The sequence below is a fragment of the Vitis vinifera genome, chromosome 1 (genome assembly GCF_030704535.1).
Source record: "Vitis vinifera cultivar Pinot Noir 40024 chromosome 1, ASM3070453v1".
NCBI lineage: Eukaryota > Viridiplantae > Streptophyta > Magnoliopsida > Vitales > Vitaceae > Vitis > Vitis vinifera.
The window spans coordinates 8,324,403-8,348,584 of record NC_081805.1 but is presented as its reverse complement, the minus strand read 5'-3'; the positions used below and the strand labels follow the sequence as shown (position 1 = coordinate 8,348,584).

Here is a 24,182-nt window from a genome sequence, read left to right as displayed (position 1 = left end):
AGAAGGAGGGCAAAAAAGAAAGGTTGCCTACCATTACTAAGTGCAAGGAAGAAAGGTTGACTTAAATTATGTGCTTAAATAATATTAAATCATTAAATTGATTTATCAAACATCGTTTTAACCTATTAACTGAATCAGTGGATCCATCAATTTCTTTAGTGGAAACTCTCCTTTGCCTTCTAGAATAAATAAATTGGTATGACATGGAGAAAAAAAGCAGGAGTGGATTTATCCATGAACAATTAGGTCTAAAATTGAAAACAAGCTAGTTGTGGTTTACATGGGGTTTCAATCAATCACTCCTTGTAAAATAGGGAAAAAAAAAAAAAAAAAGGTGATTTTATTGATATCTCCATATTACACCACCAAAGCAATACCTTGTATGTAATGTAAAAACAAAATGGACAAAATGAATTTCCAAGGGATGTCGAACTATCTCTAAGCTCCTAATGTTAACTTAATCACATGTGAGCGGGAAAAAAGAAAGATAAGAATTTTTAATATGATTTGATGATCAATATAAACCCTACATTCAAGGAACCTATTAATATTCAAGAGTCCACCAAATAAATGAGGATGCAAAGTGATGATGGTGAAAGTTCTTCTTCTCCGCATGATTAAGGCTACATATATAATTCTCGCTAATGAAACCTTAAATCAGAAGAAGATTATAATATAATAGCATTAACTCATCATTCAATAAATAAGAGCTCAATCCTCCATCATCCTCCATATAGTGCAACAAAATCGATTTAAACTTCATAATTTAACATTTAATTTATGTTGACAGTTTATAGTACTTTCTACAAACCATACCTTAACATTGAAAATGTTCATGATCTTACCATTGAATGTCTGTGAAATTTGCCATAACAACTTATGTCATTTATTACTACTTATCACTTAGCAATACTGTAACTCCATGTTCATGAAAATGAAAAAAATCCTTTTAACTTTCCCTTAATAATTTTAGTGTTTTATATACAAGATTCATTGAATATATATATATATATATATATATATATATTCATTGTTGATTGAACCGGGAATTCCATACTTATTATACAAATATAGTTATGAATAGAAAAAAAAATCGAACACTTCATGCACCATTTCTTTGCTCAAATGGTTTTAATGGGGCCAAGAATGCTTATTTTGGCATTTCCAAGGTTCCCTTAATTTATTGATGATACACCTTCATTCATCTCTGGATGGTTCCATTTAGATATTATTCTTTTGGGTTCAATAGGCTTTCATATATATATATATATATATATATCATGGAAAGACACATTAAATTCAATTTTGGTACGACGCAGTTCTTTAAAGCGACTTACGTCAACTGAAACGACACCGTTTTAGTATTCTGTTCTTCTGTTCCGGGCAGGCCAATCGTATATTCTCCCTTTCGGCATCCTGCGAAAATCGATATCTTACAGTAGTGGAAGTGGGTTCTTGTTTTTCACGGTGAGCGTAATCCTCTAATGGTGATTCTTGTGTTCTTGTCCGAGCTTTCCACGAACTGATGGTCTTCTTCATGGAGGTTAGACACGAAACAGAGTCTGATAGATGAATTCGAATTCTTTTTTTTTTTGGCTTTCTTTTGGTTCTAACTTTATAATTTCAGATTGATATTTGGAGATTCATTTATCATCTGGCAATTTTTTATCTATCATGTTTTGTTGTGCTAGGATCTTAAACGATAAATACGCTTAACGGTACGGAGTTGAGAAATATATTTAGGTTCCTCTTGATTGTTAAATTGTGGACTGCTTTGTTGTACTGGGATCAATTAATTTTTGAATTTGAAGGCTGGGAACGGTTTTTTGTTCTTGAAGAATTCCTCAATGGTTAGGGTTTGGGTGGACGTACTTGCAATATGCACAATTGTTCAATCCTTTTTGTTCATCATGATTTTATAATTGTAAATGGGTTTCATGTGTTGTTTAATGCAGAGCAGACGTAGTAGAAGGTTTTTGAAATAAAAATCAGATTGGATGAAGGAAAGGGTTTGTTATTCTAGAAGCTATTTCCCATGGTTGAAAACCTGTTTGATGAATTTCCTTGAAGAAGAACACCATGTGGTTACTGAAATCAAAATGGAAAAGCTTCTCACTGCAAAGTATCAATACTCAGAATCCAAGACGCCTTCCCTTGGCTCTCTTCTCTACAATGTCACTGGGCCCATCGCCGGTCCTGCAGGAGCTTTGCAATGTTGTTTCAAATGGAGTCGGCAGTTTAGATGATTTGGAAGCAAGTCTTGATCGGCTTGATGCTTCTTTCACGTCATCTCTCATTAGCCAGATTCTTGACACTTGCAAAAACGAGGCACCCACTAGAAGGCTTCTTAGGTTCTTCTTGTGGTCTTCTAAGAAGTTCAATTGTAAATTGGAAGATGATGATTTTAATTATGCAATTCAGGTGTTTGCGGAGAAGAAAGACCTCAAGGCAATTGATATTTTGGTTTCAGATCTCAGTAATGAGGGTAGAGAGATGAAGGCTCAGACTTTTGGTATTGTAGCTGAGACATTGGTCAGTCTGGGGAGAGAAGATGATGCTTTGGGTCTTTTCAAGAACCTGGACAAATTCAAGTGTTCCTATGATAGCGTTACAGTTACTGCAATTGTTAATGCCCTTTGCTCTAAAGGTCATGCCAGAAGAGCAGAAGGAGTTGTGAGACACCATAAGGATAAGATTTTGGGGGTAAAGCCTTGCATTTATAGGAGTCTTTTCTACGGATGGTCTGAGCAGAAGAATGTGAAAGAAGCACGAAGAATTCTCAAAGAGATGAAGTCAGTTGGAATTATGCCAGATTTATTTTGCTATAACACATTCCTTAGATGCCTTTGTGAGCGAAATCTTAAATCTAATCCTTCAGGTCTTGTACCCGAAGCATTAAATGTGATGATGGAGATGAGATCCAATAGGATAACCCCAACCTCAATTAGTTACAACATATTGCTCTCCTGTTTAGGTAGGACTAGAAGAGTTAAGGAATCCTGTCGAATACTTGACTTGATGAAGAGGTTGGGTTGTTCTCCTGATTGGGTCAGCTATTATCTTGTTGCAAGAGTACTATATTTGACAGGGAGATTTGGGAAAGGTAACCAGATAGTAGATGAAATGATTGAAGAGGGATTGGTTCCGGATCGGAAGTTTTATTATGATTTAATTGGTGTTCTCTGTGGGGTTGAGAGGGTGAATTATGCTCTTGAGATGTTCGAGCGAATGAAGAGAAGCTCATTGGGTGGTTATGGACCAGTATATGATGTGCTTATTCCGAAGCTTTGTAGATCAGGTGACTTTGGAAAAGGTAGGGAGCTTTGGGATGAGGCAACCAGGGTGGGTGTTCTGCTGCATTGCTCGAGTGAAGTGTTGGACCCTTCAATCACTAAGGTGTTTAAGCCAGCAAGGAAGGATGAGGAAGTCTGCACCATGTCCAGAACTCTTGTGCAAGAAGCGAAAGCTGTCAGAAATGGAAATAAGAATAAGAAGAATAAAAACAAAAAGAAAAGTGCTGCACCATCTTAACTGGAAATCCATATCTTGTCTATAGAAGCTCTTTTGGACCATTAATTTTCCCCTTTATAAGACTGCAAAGAAACCTGTGGATGGCTATTCATTAATGTTATCAAGATTGTACTTTATCTTTGTTGGTTAGTTACTAACTTATTATCATGGTTTTATTGTAAACCAGAAGTAGTTCACACATCATTGAACAATTTAATATCTGAATACCCAGTATGTATTTGTTATTCTATTATTTCCTGGACTGCTTATGACTTCTCATCCTCATGTACTGTTTGCCCATCTCTGGGCATATTGATATATTGTAAAACAAGAAACATGGGTTTCTAAGCAGACTGGATTGCTTTCTGGCTAATTACACTACTACTTTTTTAGTTTTGCAATGTAAAAGACCAGGATATGACATTGCCAATATTGTTTCGCTCGTGAGAGTTGCCGCTTGCTAATAGTTGTTTGGCTTGACTAATCTTGTAGATCATGCTTTATTCTATTTTTATCATTCACACATCTGTATTTTTTATTTTTCGAACTTACTAGCTGAAAATTTTCAATGAGGTGCTACCTTTGAGGGGATTCTGCTGGTTCTTTTTGGATTTTGGTTGGACTGTATTGTTGCATTGAACCACCATCTTCTCTGAATATTTGATGAATTGATATCTGTGCATTTGCTTCACAGGCTGTAAATCTATTGGAAGGTCTCTTCACCAAGATCAGGCAAAGGAGCTGTGATGGAAATTGCATGGTTCACCTCTCTTTCTAGAGGTTTATAATGAGACTGTTACAGATTTACTTTCCCTGGAAAGGCCTCTTGTCGTCAGGGAAGGTAAAGAATTCTTTTTTCTAGCTTTCACAATGTCATTCCTTATGAAGGATTCAGAGGAATATCAACTATATTTTTTTCCATTTGTTTATTGTTTTGTTGATTATGAAAATTTGCTTTTAGAGGCTTTAGCTTGCAACATGAAAACTGTTTTATTTGTAAAATTTCCAGATTCAATCATGAAAAATAGTTGGGGAAAGAAAAAATGTATAAATGAATTTCAAATTCTTTTGCTTGATTTACCATGCAAAGCATGAAGGAAAATAATATAGGATTAAAATTATTTAAAGATTTATAAATTTCAAGTTCTTTATTCTTTATCTAGAAGAAAGAAAAGAAAAATTAATTTGGCAAAACATGTAAGAAAAATTTGTTGAGTTTAAATTTTCCATATTGTTTTCTTTCCTTCACATTTTCCTTAAATCCTTCCAAGGGCCAAATGGAGTATTAATAGTTGTCTATCTGATGGGGAACAACACATAAAGCACCCTATGAAGAATTATGAAAGAAAAAGGCAAAATATTTAGAAAAGTAAATTTAATAGTTTTAGTGTCTCATAGTTTTAGTTGGAGTCTATTTTCCTATTTTATTGAAAATGGTTTAATAGTTGTTCTTTTAGTCAAATTTCTATTTGTTTTAGTTTCTAATTTAATTAGGAAAAGGAATTTCTTGAGTCTGTGAAAGCCTATATAGTCTTTCAATCTTAACAAAAAGAATTTATTGAGAATATAGTAGTTATCTAACTTCTTAAGGTGTGATTGTCTTCCTTAAGTGTGATTGCCTAGAAACCTTGATAAAATTGTCAATGATCTATCTTTTCTTTGTTCTTTTTTTTTTTTTCAAAAAAAAAAGATTTTTAAGTCTTTTTTTATCTCATCATACAACAAGGAAAAATCTTCTCTAGTGTTGGAAATTTTAAGATACTACATCTACTTTGGTATAAAAGCCTATGGGTAGTATTATGACATCGTGAAGCGGTTGGAGTTTTAGAAGAAAATTGATAAATTGACAATGAAATGATTTCGTTTATATGATTATGGAGAGGGTTGATTCTTTAGAAGCTCAAATCCAAGAACTACAAGCTGGTAGCCCTTCTAATATTGAGAATTCACCAATATTATTTTTAGATCAACAATTAGGGAGTCAAAGCAAGACAAGTTAAGAATCAAATCTGACACTTTCACTCCTTTCCAAGAAGCTCATTACTACATTTGATGTTTGTGAGAAATTTGAAAGAACAAGTTATGTATGTCAACAACTAAGGAGTGAGCTCATCAAATAATGAGAAGAGGCATTTGTATGTAGAGAGACCACCACCCTGGGCAATTAGCTTGTCCAATTAGTGCATCTATGGATGTTTTATTGGTTGAGGCTAATTCCACATTGAAGTCAACTAGCACTTGTCGTTTTAAGAATGTATATGGCTTAACCCATTTGACAAGATGACCTGAGGGATTTGGATTGTGGATAATGGTATGAATCAATTGCTTAGTCAAAATATCGATGACTTGACATTGAAAATAGGGTTAAAGCTTTTTAGTTTTAGGTGGAAGAGTAGAACAATTTTTTAAAATCTTAAATAATGAGCTTCAACATCTAAAAAGTAAAAACATCTTGTTGATGAAGTAGACCATGTGTTGTTGTCTTCTAGTATTTATCTTTACCAACACGATACTTCAATGCTCGAGGTTGCTAAAAACATACCCAACTCTTCAATTGTCTTGAGCTAACATAAAATTGGGGGTGTTGTTTCTTCTTACCCTTTTTCCAATCTTTGGTATCTCTCCCCCTTAATTTGCAATTCTTTTGGTATCTCTCTCCCCAATTTGCAATTCTATGGGATCTCTCCACGTGCGGGTATGGGGCCGCGCATGGGGGAGGATATTAAGGAGCATGATATGCGTATTGAACTTAAATCCTACAAGCTTAAGCTTTTAAGAAAATTTGTAGTTCAATAAAAAGAAAACCCCATTAAATAAAAAAGAAAAGAAAGGAAAAGAAAAACTTCAAAATCAGAAGAAATCTTCATGAAGAAGCCAAAAAAAAAAGAAAAAAAGAAAAAAGAAAAAGAGGGTTAGAAACAATAAAAGAAAAAAGGAAAAACATAGTAGAAAAACTAATTGGCGGTTTCTTCTTCATCTCGTCTTGTCTAAACACTAGGAACCAGAATTGTGAAAAAAGTGGAGTTAGAGCTAAATGATTAAAAATGTCTCATGTTGAAATAATTCTCAAAATTTCATAATTTTATACTTTAGAAAAAGAAAAATATTATTGCTATTATTTTTTATTTTACTATTAAAACATATCTTCATTTCTATTATAATAATTGTCAATATATAGTGATAAACATTACCTTAACAAGAATCAAATTAGGGTACTAAACTATCTAACAACTCATTTTACCATCAAAATATACTTTCATTTTTGTTGTAATTGTTGTCCATGTATAGTAATAAAAACTACCTTAAATGGAACAAAATTGGGGTTAGTAAAGTTTGAGTATATAATATGGCATTGTAGGTCTCGTTGCTTAGAATTAGGTATTTGTATAATCTTTGATCCTTTACAACAAACAACAAGACAAAAGAAGAGAAAAAAGAAAAAGAGGGATCCAATGTGCAAAAGATCATCGCTAGTAGAAATCTATATAGGAATGTGAGGATCAACTTCTTATCAAGTCTAGTCATTAGACTTCTCCATGGTTGTCGATGTGTGTGTAGAGAATGACTTAGTATCATTTACAATCTCTACTAGCAGACACTTCACCAACAACGCTCGAGGTAACACCCTATGTTGGCTTACCTTAGACATACTCCACTAGGTATATGTCACCATTATGAGCATGGTTGGAGCTATTCTTAACCAGTTCATATGGGAATTTTTTACTAACTTCTTTTTCTATTGTCTTGTATGTTTACTACGAACTCATTTTTTTTTTTCTCTTAATCATGACTTTTTCCACTACTACAATCCAATTGCCTAAGAATTATTGTGGTATCCAAATTTCCTTACTTTTTCAAGTCCTCAAATTCTTTTCCTTAAATTGGTATTTTACTTTTACTAGTTAGTATAATATTCTAGCAATTGAACACACACCTTCTTTGAATTAAAACAAAATTCTATGCTTATTTATACATAATCTTGAAATTACGTGTGGTACACTTTGTTGCCTTGAGGTAAATAGGAAATTTCCCTTGTTTAGTTTCGTAGACAAGTCATGCTTCTAGTAGGGCAATTGATAATTACTAGATTGTAGATTGAACTCTTATAACCGAAACAAACACGTTCTCTTTTTAGATATGAAAACTAAATCATGGAGATTTGTTCTTGATCCTCAAGATTATGTATATGGAAATGTTTATGATGATGGTGGTGGAATGCTACAGGCGTTTCCAAATCTAAGAAGAGAATGTGCTTGTTTTGGTTATGAAGATCTTAATGTATTGTTAGCCAATAAATAACTCCCCTATTAAAAGCATGACTTGTTAATGAAACTAAACAAGGGTAGTTCTTATCAACTTCCAAGCACCAAAGTCTATTAAAATAGAACTTTAAAAGCATAACATGATATAATAGACTTTTGAAATTTATTATGTATTAATTAATTTTCACTTTTATTTATCATAATTCCATGCGTTATACCTTGTAAACATTTTGACCTGTATCTCTTACATTGTGCGTCACTTGGGTGCATTAGGAGTTGTATGGAAGATCCAAGTCATGATTTTCTTGTAAATAGATTACTTATTCATAACTAGTTTATGAGTCTAGTCAACTCATTAGAGGTTGTAGTGCATTACCTCCTAATTGGAGGGATGATTGAGGCTATCAATATGAGTTTTCTATGGTGAATGCACTAGTGTATATGGTTACATATTGGAAATGACCTGCACAGTGAGTCATGACATAAGATTATCAAGTTATCATAACTACACCAAACCGCTTCATTGTGTTGTGTCTCAACATTGAGAGAATATTGAACTTGTACTAAAATTAGCAGTGACTTTAGCATTCCCCATGGATTGTGTTAGTATTGATGAAACAATAAGTATTCTCAATAGAGACACCATAATATCTCATATGATTGAGATAGGGTGTCCCCTTAGGTGGTCTTAAGGAAGTGTATTCATATAAGTCATAATCATAATAGTTATTTAAGTGAAATTTGACAGACTTTTAGAGAGTTAAGACATGTTAGTTGAATACACAATAAGAGGATCTGTAACTCAAGGATAATAAAGGTAGTTTTGAAAGGTTGATAGCTTTCACCTCATTAGACTATAGACACGAGTTCATGGGGAGATTGAACGCCATGGATAGTAGGTCACAAACCCGAGCACATAATGTCTCATTGTTATCTACATAGGGTACTAGAGTGTAGTTAATTTTCTATAGTCAAATGTTGAATCAACTTTAGATTTAGATTCTAAGGGTTCTAGTACTACCTTATGGTCCTAGTGGTCTCTGCTCGAGCTCAAATACCTTGATACGGTTTATGGGGTTTGGATTAGCCTTAGGTCCATTTTTGTGTATAAGAGTGTTTTGATAATTATGTAAGGTTGCACAAGGGTAAGTAAACAGAGTTTCAGGATTGGGCTATTTGATTAATTAGATGACCCTATGAGGTTAATTAATTAATTAAAATTCATTTTTGGTTAGATTAAGTGACTCAAGCCTACAACAGACTTGAGTCACTTAAGCTAAGTTAGGAATCCGGGGTTGAGGTTTTCATAACTTCATCTTCCACCTCTAAAGAAAGAGAGAGTCATAGCCTTCATCCTCTCTTTCCCCTCATTGGTTGATTGTTGAGAGCCATTGGGTAGAAGATTGTGGGTTTACAAGACTTTCTGCAACTATAAATATACTTTTTATCAAAAGGAATCGATTTAGGAACGTCTAAATCAAAGATAATGTTTTCTAGCATTAATATCTAAATCCGTTGTTTAAAATTATGCTTGTTTATGCTATGCATAGGATTTAGAAAAGCCCAGAAAAGTTTTGCATGCACCTAACCTAATTTGGGTATAAGGAACGGAGAGATCCAAGTATCCCTATGGAGTCTACATGTGTACTATTTCTTATGCTGAACACTTTATTGCTAATACTATACATTTAATTTTTAAGATTATGTATAAACAAGCATATAATTTTGTTTTGATTCAAGGAAGGTACATGTTCGATTGCTAGGATGCTATGCTAACTAGTAAAAGTGAAAAACCACATTTGAGAAAAAGAAGAGGACTTAAAAGGATAAGGAGAATTGGATACCCAACCAATTCTTGGTACTTGGGTTGCAGATGTAGAGATAGCTATGGTTAAGAGAAAAAAAGAGAGTTTAGAATAATAGTGTTGGAGAATAGAAAAAGAAATGATTAAACGAAATCCCAATATAAAAGTGGTGAAGAATAACCCCAACCATGCCCTTTCCCAACGCCACACCCCTCCCAATGGTGTGACCATATCATTGGTGGAGTCTATGTTGTCTAATATAAGCTACATAGGGTATTGTTGCCTTGATCATTTCTAGTGAAGAGCCCATAGGTAGGGATTGAAAATGATGCTAAGCATTCTTTGAACATGTATCTACAGCCATGGAGAGTTCCAACCAATAGTCTCGAGAAGAAGTTGATTGTTAACACTAAAAAAATGCTTCCCGCTCCTTATATTTCAAAGCCTTTCAAAGCATTTTTGGTTCTTATTAGCTTAAATTATGTTATTCTTTAATTATTTTCTTTCTACTTTCTAATATTTTCTATGCTTTTTGGTGATATTTTGTAGGATAAAATAAGGTACTTGGAAAGTCACATGTCTATGGAGTCATGAAAAGATAAAGAAGCAAGGAAAATGCTAATCTGCTCACCTTGCATTCATGGATCCACCCTGGGCAAACATTGAGTACAATAATCCTTAAAATATCTCTTTTAGGTTTCGCAATATGATTTCCATTGGGGTTGCCCCACTGGACAAACATTAGTGCAAAATTTGTTAACCTTACACTTTGTAGATGAACCTCATGCAGATTTCCTAAAGCCCAAATTTAGTTGGTTCACATTTGGGGCTAAATTAAGCCTAATTGATGCTTGCAATTTTGCCATGTCTTGGGACTTTAGAGTCAATTTTAACCAAATTTAAGTGACATTTTGGGGCTGATTTAGTGGCCTTTCAGTCATCTCTTTAGGAGCTTTGGATGCATACAATCTCAAAAATTTCAGTTCAAATTTTCAATAACATTTATTACCATTTAAGCTTTTAGAGTTTTCAGCAAATTTTTCATACTTCGTTCAGTTTCATTTGCCTTAGCACTTTCACTATCTTTGTTTTCCATGTTTATACATGATTTCATTGTTAAAGATCTAATATTTTCCAAGTTTTAATTTAGATTGAATACATTCTATATTTTTATTTAAACTTTTTAGCTATTTTGCAATTGTCAACATGGATGTAATGATGTGATGTTTTAGTAGCTAATTTCTCTAACTAAAGAAGGGTATTTTAGGCTTAATTTTAGGATTGTTTTGTGTCTTGATGGTGACATGTTTTTAATGTATGAAAATGCTTTAGATTTGATACCTAGAATTTTTTAAAGATCTTATCTTGCTTTTGTCTTGATTCTAGTTTATTGGATGCTTCTTAATATTATTAATGCTTAGCATGAGGAATTAATTAGTAATGATCTTATTTGATCCCATAAATCCAAGGGTTGATAGAAGACAAGAAGGGATACTATTTAATTCTAAACCTAGTTTTTGGGTTCAAAATAAATATTCAAGTAAAGTATTAATTGAATTTTCACATGATCAATGGAACAAAAAATCTAATCTTGACCAATGGGCCCTCTCAGTGAAGAAGGTCATAAGGCGCAAACTTCCTTCTTTGTTTGTAACTTATGGGAGGGGTTTATATTGGAATCTAATAAAAAAAACATAGCAGACAATAACAATATTGCATGCATCCTTATATTTAGGGTTTTAAGAAAAGCTTGCCTAAACTTGCATCTACAAGTTGATATGCTCGATGAAGGGTTGATCTATCACTTTTTCTTGCTTTAAAGACTACAAGAGTATCTTTTCTTTAAGTATGTAAGACTATGTGGAAGATTACCAAGAACAAAGTGGAAGACAAAGAAAGAGATGAAGGAATCAGGGGCAACTCCAAAAAGTATCTCCAATAGTATTGTTTATGTTGGGATTGAGCCTCTAAAAGCAAGACATGGTGTAACAAAGTTAGACTTGACTATCCCTGTGCTATCTTTTTTACGCATTGACATTGATTTGAGCATTCAACCAATATCTCTTACATTGTATATGACTTAAGTGTATTAAGAGTTGCATAAAAGATATAAGTCATGGGTTCCTTGTAAGTAGATGAGTTGTCCACATTCAATTCATGGATTTGGTTAATTCAGTAGAGACTGTAGTGCACCACATCCTACTTTGAGGGATGACTTGTCTTGACCATCAGGATGAGTTTCTCATAGTGAGTGCACTAGTATATGTGATGCACATTGGACAGGACCTAAAGTGAATCATGACGTAAAATTATCAATTATCATGATTTACCAAACTACTATACTTTATGAATTCTCAATCTTAAGAGGATATTAAGTTTGTCTTGAAATCAATAGAAGATTTTGACCTATGGGTGAGACTTAAAGTGGTCATATTTTCCTATGGATTGAGTCATTGTTGATGGAGGCTGGTGACAAAAAGTATTTTCAATAAAGACACTATGATATCTCATGGGACTGAGACAATATGTTCCTTTGGGTGATACAAAGGATATGTGATCATGAAATTTATGATCGCATTAATTCTTTTAGTGGAATTTGACATATGCTATTTGGAGGTAGAGTATGTCAATTGATCATATAATAAGTGGAATTTATAACTTAAGAATTTGTGAGGTAATCTTGATAGGTGATAACACTACCTTGTTAGATTATGGACGCTAGTTCATAGGGAGCTTGAATGTAATGGATAGTAGGTCATGGATCTGAACTTGTCTTTAATGAGCTAGCCTTAGCTAAGACTACAATTATGGTGTACCTAAGACCATAGTGCACCCTAGTCTTCTAAATTATTCTAATTAAATATTGCACACATAAAAAGGTAGTTAACATGGGGACTACTCAGACCCATAAATAAACCCACTCCCACAAAATTTCAAAAGTTCTATAATTGATCTTTCTTCCACTAAAGAATATTAACTATACTAGGGTATTGTATGATAATTACAATGAAGAATAATTCATTCCTTAAGTTGCGATATATTATATGATGTTCCCGTGAACTAATATCCATAATCTAAATTGAAAATTGCTATCAACTAACTAGATTACTTCTTAATTCCTTGAGTTACAAATCCATTTTTCTAGGATCACTTAATATTTCTAAATCATAAGAATAAATATCAAATTTCAACTTAATGACATTACCATGATCATGGATTAACTATAATTATTTACCTTTAGATTATTTAAGGGGATATATGTAACACCCAAGGGTTAAGTTAGCCCTAAACTATAATTTTGGACCCATAGGCTTAAATTTCGGGTCCCATGGGTTTAAATTTCTATAGGCTTAAATTTTGGGTCCTCATTGTTTTTTCAATTCATATGAGGCATGAATTCATTTATTTCTAAACTTGTACCACTACTTAATTCCATAACTCACTACTTGATTCTAGGAGAGGGTCAAATATTACTATTTATAACTATTTCTACATATATATATATATATATATATATATTGTAATGAAATACACAACTATTCTTGCAGCCTTTTGAGCTTTAATAGTTTCTTGCTCAAAGAGTCAGTATGACATTTTCCAAAGTATTTAAATTAAACCAACCGTGTCGTAAAATTTTAGCGAATCATTTTGGAATGATTTGATCAAAATCTTTTCCTTAAACAGAAGAAAAATAAGCAACATGACACACGAGTCATTTGATATGTATATGTCCTCCTCCTGTACAAGAGATCAAGCGTTTAACTAAATTTGATCTTCAAAGGTGATAGACCATATGATCATACAAGATGAAGTGAAGATACATGAACAGGAGAGCTCTCAATGCTGAGAGTAAATGCTTCATTTTCTGAATCACAACTTGCTCTCTTTTTCTTCTCATCCCAATGTATTTCTATGTACATTCTGATTTCTCTAGCCTGTTAGATCAATCAATGAATCTCTCAATTTCTTCGGTTGGAACTCCTTGTTTGCCTTTCAGATCAACAAATAAAATACTATGACATATTAGATAGAAGCCAATTAACTACTGCGGGCATGAAAAGCAGGAGATGGTTTGGATGTCCCAAGGAAAAGTGACTCCAGAATTTGAAACAAGTCCATTGTGATTTACATAGGATTTCAATTAATGACCCCCTAGTAAAAAAGGGAAAAAAAACTGTTGATAATGCAATATTTTGTGTGCTATGTAAAACAGCTTGGAGAGATTGATTTTCCATGGGATGTCCAGTTGTCTCCAACTCCCTACTCCCTATTAGCATTAATTCATATATTGCCCTTTCTTTAGTCATACCTCAACCCTGAAAATGTTCAAGACGTTGCCATTAAATGTGGTGATGTTGGCATCAACAACTTGAAGCCCTAAAACGTTGATAGCCTCCATCAGCCTTGCAAACCCACCTCGCTTCTGCTCACATAACAACTTCAGCAAAAATTCTCTTGTGCCAATCAGCTTCACTTCTACTTGCACCTATGCAAAAGTCCAGAATGTATTATTCATGCATGTATATACAAAGTTCATGAAAAAAATATATTACTTATGCCCTCTTTTTCCTCCCTAAAGTGATGAGTAAGAAGTTTTTACTGACTCTTTGTGATTCTATTTGTTTCTTTTCGCGGATACTAGAGCTGCCTCGGTTGTGTTCAGTAGTAGCTGGTGAGTATCTAGAGCTTCTTTTCAATTCAGCATCCTTCATATTGCAGTCCTCTTGTTCCATATTGACCTCATCCTGGAGTTTCTTCACCTCCTGCTGCAACTCCACAATATACTGGATCGCATCTCCAAGAATTGAAGCCCTGTCCATCTAAAAGGACATTGAAAATATAAGGTAGATATGGGCAAATAGAGAAGTATAGTTTTGACTTGAAGTTTAGCCTAACCTTGGAAATCTTGGGCACCAGAGCACGTAGAGTAAAGAGCCCGTCTTTAATCCTATTTCTTCGGTTCCTCTCTGTGATCAGATTCTTGGAGTGGTATTGTTCGCTTTCGGGCTTCTGCCTGGCCTTCTCATTTTCTTTCTCAACCATGGGAGTGGCACTAACTAAACCCAAACCCAAACCCAGCTGTTGCTTTAACAAAGTTTCATTGTAATGATGGTCTGTAGAGAATGAAGATTTTTCAATTGGCCGCTTCAAAGATTTATGTCTTGGTGCAAGACAGGAACTTGAATCAAGTGATGGATGTTCATTCAAACGATCAGAAACGTTGGAAGATCCTTCAAAACCACACAACATGGAGGGTTGGGTTGCTGGGGGAAGAAATTGTAGCTGGAGAATGGAACTCAAGTGGAGCAGGGGAGGTGGAAGATTGTCTGCGTACTTGCCGAGCAATGGATCAAGAGAGTTTTCGTTGGGACTCACACTGTTGCAGCTCCTTACTTCTTGTTCCAAAGAGATATGACACTGAGCTTTGACAAAGTCTATGATATTCTGATCTTTGGGTACCTAAAAAGGTGAACCATTTCGATACAAGTCTCAGGATATTTCAATCATGTTAAACTTTAGTAAACAATCAAACAAGCCTTACATGCTTTGCAATGAATAGCTCAATAAGGCCACCAACTACTGGGATCAGAACCTGGGTTCCAACGAACTCCTGTAAAAGGAAAATTAGTTTTCTTTTCTCATTAAACGAAAACTAAAACATGAAACCTCATATATGAAACATGAGATTATAAGGGCATAATGAGAGAAAGACCCACATGAGAAAGATTTGAATCCAGGGCAGTGCCATGGGAAAGCCACCTGGGTTGGGTTGATACCACTACCTCTCCATGAATCCTGGTTTTAGTCTCAAATATTAAAGTCTTTCTTGGACTCGATGTTGCAATAACAGAATGAAATAAAAGGAATAACAACAGGGGGAATCATATATATAGAGAGAGGGAAAAACAGTACCCAGAATATAGGGGCATGAAAGAAGGAAACTGGGCAAGTGCCTCACAAGCTCTAGTCCTTACAGGGTGCTGAGAGTATCTATCCCTGCAAAGGGGAGGCAAATGCTGCCCTTCTCTTTCAACTTTGACATTAGCAAGACCATAGCCACCACCACAACAGCAATCCATCCATTCAACAAACCTATGTAGATTGTCATTTAAGGAAAAAGAAGGAAGTTAATTAATTTAATGAGCAAGGGGTGTGTAGTCGACTATGGTAGCATAATATGATTGATACCTTGAAGGGTCGTCCCCTAACTTCCAAACAACGCAGTAGTCCCATGTCTTCTTCTCAACAAGGGGTCTCAGCCATTCCATCGCTTTTTCCAAACCTCTCATGCCTCCTCTTTTTCAGCACTTGCCTCCTTTCTTTGTTCTAGTTTAAAACCGCCTTTCATATCTCCTTATTAATCAAGTATCATTATGATCTCTGTGTCAGAAGAATCTGACACTCTGCAGAGGCAGTTTTGACTGATTACCAGATTGAGGATAAAAACGGCCATCGAATGGTTCAAAAAGCTACACTGAAAGCTACGCATAACTTCGGGACAATCATCAAGCTCCATGTACAAAAGCAATCTCAACCACCTTTGAAGCGGCTGCGACATACACGCTTCCACCGAAAACACTAACTCACCCACATGAAAAATGCTCTTATTTGCTTTAAAAGATAGACTTGCTTAGTGGCATTCTACAATTGCGCGTGGTACAGTGTTCTCAGTTCTGGGAGGATATCAGAAAAGGGAATATTTGCACGGCTGGGCATATATGCTTACTTTTTCCCTATTATTTGACACACTACTCCCAATAGCAATAAAGGGTACAAAACTACAATGAACAAATGCAGATTTTTTAGGGACTGCAGGCATGGATTATCATGCCACCCACTTGGAGATTAGTACTACTTCTAATCCTTGCATGTAAGTATATTTTCGATATAGGAATAGAAGGGATACAATTCAAGCAAATTCAAAAGTCAAAAAGAAAATTTGTTGGAATTGGTAGACTTTTGACCAAAAGTGTCCATATTAAAGAGATACAATTCGAGCAAATTTAAAATCTAAAAAGAAAATTTGTTGGAATTGGTAGAGTACTTTTGGCCAAAAGTGTATCATGGCAGGAATAAATTGTTCTAATGATTCTTTGTTTAAAAATTGAACTCCAAACGTGAGTTATTGAATATGTACGGTGAAATTTAGATTATCCAACAAGGATATAAATAAATGAAACAAAATTACATAAGTATAAAACAGATAGGATTAGGGTATAAATAATGAGACTTGAAAACATATATGTAATGCTTATCCACTAAAAAAAAAAATTGTATTATAAATGGACCCTAAAAAAAGGTATATTGTTGTATCATCTCGAAAAGAACAAAGATCACGAAGTAAGGTCTAAGCCCATTAGTGCTCTAAACCCAATGGTAAAAAAAAATTGAATTAGTTGCTCTCTGGCACGGGAACATTTCTTTTTAGGGATTAAAACCAAGGTTGAAAGTGTCGTCAAATCCCCGAACAAGATTTCGATGATATCTAATATTTTATTTCCAAAAGCTTTAAAGTCTATGATATGGGCCGTGACAGCCCAGCTTAATAACATTTTATTTTCAAAAGTTTTAATGTCTATGATATTGGCCGTGAGACCGCAGGTGTTATCTTCATCCTCAAATATTTAATTGAATTGAAGTGGAGGACGACTGGGATTGAGCAGTGAGCGGTGTATGATATATACACACACAACAGAACAACCTCAAATTATCTATTATTACTCTGTAAATAATTTTTTAGAAATTCTTTTAATATTTTTATGAATTTTAATTAATTTTCGTCTTATTGATATTTTGTATTAAAATATCCATCAATATTTCATAATATATTCATAAAATCAAGTTACCAATATATATATATGTAAAAACCAATATTCTTCTCATTAATTAAAACAAAATGAATTTAGCATATTTACCCTAAGAATATACTTTTCATATTATACCTATCTCCATTTCTAATTCCAATTTTGAGTAACTTTAATTTCTAATTTAAATTTGAAAGAATTGATTTCATTCAATTTTCTTGATAATGTTAGTACCTCACTATATAAATAGGTAGGATGTGTTGGTGTCAAGCCAAATGGAGTCAGGTTGGTCCAGCTTCACTAGAGTTAGACAGATTTCTTCCCTATACAGAAGGATATCCGGACAGGTGGTCCAGGTATGCCCCTCCGAAGTTTAAGTCAGAAATCATTGAGGATAACTCTAACTATTTTTTGTGGGAGAGAATGAGCGTGTGTACCTTATTCGTGCTTCTTGAGGGGTTTATATAGAGCTAAAGACACCATCATTATAATACTGGTTATGCACTCCAACCTTTCTTGTAATGATGATTGTGTGGACTGTCAACGCTACGTGGACTGGGCAATCACATCAAGTAAGGGTTGCTGACTAGTGCTATTTGTTGATTGTCGTGCCAAAATCTTGGACTGTGTAGCCGACTATTCATTTTGCTTGCCAAAGTCTAGGATTATATATAACAATTAATTGACATTGACTTTTGGGTGTAAATGGCGTCTAAGTTATCGCTTAAACACCAGACGTCTAGTCTGCCGCTTAGACGTCAGACATCTATGTTGTCGCTTAGACATCAATCGTCTAGTCCGAAGCTCAAACATCAAGCATGGTTGATCACGCATGCTAGAAATCTTGAGAACTTGATTGGATGGATTTGTCCGTTTGATAGGTCCAACTGACTTAGTCTGTCCATTTTGTCTGGCTTTGTAGTCCCGTCTAAAAGGTCAATCGACTTGGTTTATTTATTCCGTCTGACATTGTGGAAGAAGGAAAGCTTCTTACTTCTTTTAGTGCCAGATGGAACTTATCTTGGTCCAAACAAAGTGATTCTAGATGAGTTATATGTTTGCTCTAAACGGTCAAAGGGTCTTGAGTCTGGGAAGGACACGTGGAGAAAAGCCCCCCACAGGGTGGCAATTAGATACATTGTAATCAATAAATTTTGCAATAAAAATAGATAAAAAGGTATCTACTACTACTATTATTAATTTACTCATTGCATTTGTTAGTACCTCATTACATAAATAGGTGGGTTGGCATTTAAAATATGTGTTAGGCATTAGGCTAGTTAGAATGAGTTCATAATTTTGTTTCATCAATCCTAATTTAGAACTCTGCATATATGTGATTTATACTCCTTTGAAGATTCAAGGTCATTGCAGAATTAAGTTCGGATTAAATAGGTAAATGTAGTTGAGTTATTTGAGAATAATGACATAAAAGACATAAAATGGACTTATGAAAATTTAAAATAAAATTAATTTGGAAATAATTTTAAATTAGAATTTAAAATTGAGAATTTAAAAAGAGAATCTTTGCAAATCTTATAACGAATTTGGAAAATAATTTAAATTAAATTTTTTTAAAGGAAAATCTTTCAAAATATTTTTGAATTTAAAGTATGAAATCTTTTCAAATCTATCTAAAATTCTTAAGTTTCTAAATTATTGTTTTGGTAAAATATGATTTTTAAATTTATTACAAATCCACTAGGTTTTCTTTTATATATACATATTGAGAAAGTTTTTTCATGTGAAGTGCGCCTAAACTTTGAAGTCATTATTTTTTTCGTTTTACCCAAAACTCTCAAAGACGTTTAAATTTTCATTCATTTGGATGTGAAAGAGACTTACAACCTCTCAAGAGTTAAGACAATCAATTGGAGCACACAAGATGCGCTTAAACGTTTAAGTCATTATTTTTTATGTTTTACCCAAAACTCTCAAATACATTTAAATTTTCATTCATTTGGATGTGAAGGAGACCTACATCCTCTCAGGAGTTAAGACAAAATCAAATGGAGCACAAGAGATACTGTATTGCAAACATGGATTGTAGTATAAATTTTAGAGAGTAAGTTTACGGATAATATTTGTCAAGTAATTATATGTATTAGTTTCTTAAATAATGGATTGTTGATTCAAGGTGTTTGGCCCCATGGTTATTATATCCACAATTGTGTGGGTGGTTTTCCAAGTAAAAATAGTTTGTCTCAATTGTGTTGGGTTGTTATTAATCATTCATAATTGCTTATGGGGTTTAATTAAATTAAAATTGAAAAGTTGTTACTACAGGATTATAAAATAATTACTTTTTTTCTTTTTGCCAAAAGGTTTAAACATCTATTCATCTCCATTAGTTATTCCATAAGCAAGCTCTACAAACTTTTGATATGTTCTAACAATCAATTTTGTAATAAATATAAATAGAAAAATAATTATATTTTTATATGAAAGAAACAATTGATGCAAAACAAAATTAATGTTTTCACTTTTCAACAATATTACATTGTTAAAAGAGTTCTTATAGCTTATTACACCTTCACTTTATCATGTTTTATAAAATGAAGTTATTTATTATCAATTTGAAATGGTTCTCTTTCATGTCTATAATTATTTTAAAATTCGATATGAAACTTTTAGAGTTTTGACCAAAAATAGCCATTTCTAAAAAAATAATCCATAAATTAGATTTGGTTGCAAAACCATTTCGAATTTAGTGAGTTTTCATCATGTAAGCATCCACACATCATAAAACGGTAGTTGATAGCAAAAATATTTCATTTGAAGTATTTTTGTTTATTTTTCAAAATAAACATAATATTATGAATTAATTGTATTATTTTTATTTTTTATTTGTTAATATGTAAGTGGTTAATAATTTATAATGCCAATTTTTTTTTAATAAAACTAACAAAAATATTTTTATATAAAATTAAAAATACCAATTATTTAATTTCACATATTATTTTTTAAAAAATAATCACATAAATTTAATAAATAGAAAATAAAAATAATATAATAAATTCATGATATTAAATTTATTTAAAACATAAACTAAAATATTTTAAATGAAACAACATAATTTTATATGTATAAAAAATTTTGAAGTTAAGTTCAAAATTGTAGTTACTAACCATGATTTCAAGCTTAAATTTAAAATTATAATGGGTGATTATAGTTTTGACAATTTTTTTTTTAAAAAAAATTCAAAATCGTATTCACCAACTACGCTTCTATGATGTAGATGTTTATGTGACTGTAACGTACTAGATTGAGAAAAATTTAGAACCTAATCTAGATTTTGAATTTTTATTTTCAAAAGGGGTGCTTTTGGTCAAAACTCAAATTTTCATTATATAAAATAACTCATTGAAGTATAATGAGAGAAGAAATTTATTGCATGTAAAAATTTGTAATATATAAAAATATATGGATTATAAATAATTATGGTTTTTAGGGATTTTAAATAATTATGATAGATATAAATGGGAATTAAAGTTTTCATTCATATTAAAATATCCTATTTATTTTTAATGGAATGACTTAAAGTTTGACATGTCACATTCATAATTGCTAAAAGGATATCCAAAGTACAATCTAAAAATAGGGGGTAGTTGAATATGTTGTAATGGCAAGACAACATGGAGGATATCTGATATCATGCAACAACACATAAATGCAAATAGTTGTAGTTTTAAATGTATACACCCAATTCTCAAATAAACTTATCTTTTAATTGGATTTGGGTTTGGATTGAATTGGATCGTGCTTAGTTTTTCCTAATTAGAGGTGTCTTAATTATTAATTCTCATCCAACTTAATGAAAAATATGTCCAATCATCTAGTGTAAAATAGGAACAACTCATCATTCTTTTAAATTTTCAAGTATACGAATAATTAATTATTCATATATGATAAACAAGCTCAATGATTTTGAAGCACATAATTTAGAAGTGGTATGTTTAACAACGAAGTAGGTTAAAGAGGTTGATTTGTACTATTGATGTTCATTGGAATATTAATATTTATCCAAAGTCATTGAATTGAATTTAACTTTTTAGTGTTTTTTTAATTATGCGGTAAGATTTGTCGGCTCCACAATTAAATGTTATTTATTTAAAACCCGACAACACCAAAAAAAAAAAAAAAATCCATTTCCAATAACAAAACATCTTTTATTAGGTAAAAACAAGTTAAATTATTTTGAAGCTTATAATTTGATTGTGGTTGAACAAAAAAGCAAAGTAGAGAGATTTATATTTACCATTGAAGTTCATTGAAATATTTATTGGAAGTCATTTAATTTTTTTATTTTTTATTTATTTTTTAGACTTTTTAAAATTATGCGATAAGATTGGTTGGCTACATAGTTAAATGCTTTTTTTTGTTTAAAAACCGAAAAAAAAAACATAAAACAAATTAAGACATCCATTTCTAACAATGAAACATCTTTTATTAGGTAAAAGCAAGTTAAATTGTTTTGAAGCTTATAATTTGAATGTGGTTAAGCAAATAAGCAAGCTAGAGAGAGTTATATTTACTATTGAACTTCGTTCAAATATTTACTCGAAGTCATTTAATTTTGTTTTATTTTTGTCTTTTTAAAATTATGTGATAAGATTATGGATGACAACGGAGAGGATTTGGGACGAGGCACCCTTATCCCATTCCCATCCTAATTATATATTTTTTCTCATCTCTATCCCAAACCCTGGATAGGGCGGGTTGATGTGCTCTCATCCACATTTACAAAAAAGAATAATAATCTCATCCCGTCCTAAAGAAGTATTTTTGTCGGATTAAAGTTGTAACACAAAATCATACACCAAGCAAAACAAATCTATAAATCCCATGGCCAACAACCAAAAAGCACAATAACAATTAAACAATTCCAAATTTTCATTTTTAGTTTTACAAAATTATTGCACATAAGTATCAAATACTCCAAAATTCATTGCACAAATTTGAATTTTTTTTTTGGAAATGCTAGCCCTAAAAAGCATCTACTTTCTTCAAACTTCTTTCTCTTGCTAACGAAGCTAACACCAATGAAAGAAATTAGAGGAAAGGGCCAACACCAAGCCCTTGGCATTGTTAAAAGACATGACAGGCCAACATCGCGAGCCTCGATCTTGGATAAAGTTGTTGCCATGATTGAAACCCGAACACCTCATTGCCAAAACAATCTTAGAAAGCCCTTTAGGATTTGCAAATTAGAAAATAAAAAAATAGAGATACTGAGGAAATAGTGATCTGGTTTTGGGGAAGAATATGGTTTTAGGGCAAAAGAAATGGGGGAGAAGAGGAGTCGTCTAAGAGAAGCCCTAAAATGCGGGTTGAAACAACTAGTTATGAGAAGAGTCAATTCATAAATTCTCATCTAAGTGGGGTGAGTTCATATCAAACCTATACTTGTGCTAAACCCAATTTGGGTTTTGGACAAGAGCTCCATACTCGCCTCATCCCCGATCAGTATAGTTCCATACTCATCTTAATAGGAGTAGAGCAGGACAAATAATCTGTTTAACCCATGAAATTGCCATCCTTAGATAAGATTGGTCGGTGGCTACATAGTTAAATGCTCTTTATTTAAAAATTGAAAAAAAAAACCTGAAAACAAATTAATACATCCATTTCCTACGACGAAATATCTTTTCTTAGGTAAAAACTAGTTAAATTATTTTGAAGCTTATAATTTGAATATGGTTCAACAAATAAGCAAACTAGAGAGATTTATATTTACTATTGAAGTTCATTGAAATATTTGCTTGAAAGTCATTTAATTTTTAGTCCTTTTTTAAATTATGCAGTAAGATTCGCCGGCGTGCAACTACACAATTAAATGCTCTTTATTTAAAAACCGAAAAAATAGAAAACAAATTAAGACATCCATTTCCAACAACGAAACATCTTTTATTAGGTAAAAACAAGTGAAATTATTCTAAAGCTTATAATTTGAATGTGGTTCAACAAATAAGCAAACTAGAGATATTTATATTTACTATTGTAGTTCATTGAAATATTCACTCGAAGTCATTTAATTTTGTTTTATTTTTTAGTCTTTTCAAAATTATGCAATAAGATTCGTCGGCGACTACACAATTAAATGCTCTTTATTTAAAAACTGAAAAAACAGATAACAAATTAAGACATCCATTTCCAACAACGAAACATCTTATGTTAGGTAAAAACAAGTTTAATTATTTTGAAGCTTATAATTTGAATGTGGTTCAAAAAATAAGCAAATTAGAGAAACTTATATTTATTATTGAAGTTCATTGAAATATTTACTCAAAGTCATTTAATTTTGTTTTATTTTTTAATCTTTTTAAAATTGTGCAATAAGATTGATCAACTACATAGTTAAATGATCTTTATTTAAAAATCGATAAAAACAGAAAACAAAATAAAATGCCTATTTCCTACAAACAAACAACTTTTAATTATTTTAAAATTCGACAAAAACAAACAAGAAATTACGTAGTTTATCTTTTTACTTCTCTTAGTTATTCTACTATTGAAACATATCTTCACTTTTATGTTATTGTTATGTTTCAAAGAATCAAATTAGGGTTCTTAGGGGTATCGGCTACCTTATTTTACTATCAAAAATATATTTTCATTATATAGTCATTAACTCATTATTGTCTACATATAATGAGAAACATTTCATTATATAGTAGGGTTTCTAGGTCTCGCCCTTTCTCTATATAAAGGTGTTTACCATCCCCCTCTCCTCCACAACACACAAGGCAAAAGGCAGAGAAAGAGAGGAAGAGAGGAGAGTGATCCATTGTCCTAAGACT

At 32.5% G+C, this 24,182-nt stretch overlaps 2 protein-coding genes across 7 annotated transcripts; one reads left to right on the top strand and one right to left on the bottom strand.

Moving 5' to 3' along the window:
• The first annotated feature begins 1,259 nt into the window (after nt 1–1,259).
• On the top strand, nt 1,260–15,154 carry LOC100853947 (pentatricopeptide repeat-containing protein At5g61370, mitochondrial). Of its 5 annotated transcripts, XR_786036.3 has the most exons (4): nt 1,283–1,543; nt 4,205–4,351; nt 10,127–14,421; nt 14,555–15,154. XR_786036.3 is itself a non-coding variant. In XM_019220224.2 (2 exons), exon 2 carries the CDS (start codon nt 2,080–2,082, stop codon nt 3,529–3,531), a length of 1,452 nt encoding a protein of 483 aa, XP_019075769.1. In that variant the 5' UTR covers nt 1,299–1,543; nt 1,961–2,079; the 3' UTR covers nt 3,532–3,861. The 5 variants fall into 5 exon arrangements, 2 of the variants coding, with proteins under 2 accessions (XP_019075769.1, XP_010651364.1); XR_009466691.1 differs by having other exon boundaries at nt 1,260–1,543; nt 14,220–15,154; XR_009466690.1 differs by lacking the exon at nt 10,127–14,421 and having other exon boundaries at nt 1,293–1,543; nt 14,698–15,154.
• On the bottom strand, nt 13,270–16,074 carry LOC100853983 (transcription factor bHLH90). 2 transcript variants are annotated; one of them, XM_019223089.2, is made up of 8 exons: nt 15,767–16,074; nt 15,491–15,670; nt 15,295–15,373; nt 15,120–15,188; nt 14,474–15,037; nt 14,182–14,397; nt 13,887–14,063; nt 13,270–13,512 (listed from the first exon to the last, which is right to left on the bottom strand). In XM_019223089.2, exons 1-8 carry the CDS (start codon nt 15,865–15,867, stop codon nt 13,375–13,377), a joined length of 1,524 nt encoding a protein of 507 aa, XP_019078634.1. In that variant the 5' UTR covers nt 15,868–16,074; the 3' UTR covers nt 13,270–13,374. The 2 variants fall into 2 exon arrangements, with proteins under 2 accessions (XP_019078634.1, XP_059595870.1); XM_059739887.1 differs by having other exon boundaries at nt 13,457–13,567.
• Nucleotides 16,075–24,182: the final 8,108 nt, after the last annotated feature.

Bases quoted from the DNA above. Each gene is read 5' to 3' on its own strand.
- LOC100853947 (XM_019220224.2), top strand. From the start codon at position 2,080: ATGTGGTTACTGAAATCAAAATGGAAAAGCTTCTCACTGCAAAGTATC.
- LOC100853983 (XM_019223089.2), bottom strand. From the start codon at position 15,867: ATGAGAGGTTTGGAAAAAGCGATGGAATGGCTGAGACCCCTTGTTGAG. The intron at 14,398-14,473 runs GTTAGGCTAAAC...ATGTCCTTTTAG, and splicing joins TGGTGCCCAAGATTTCCAAG to ATGGACAGGGCTTCAATTCT. The intron at 13,513-13,886 runs GTATGACTAAAG...TTGATCTAACAG, and splicing joins TGAACATTTTCAGGGTTGAG to GCTAGAGAAATCAGAATGTA.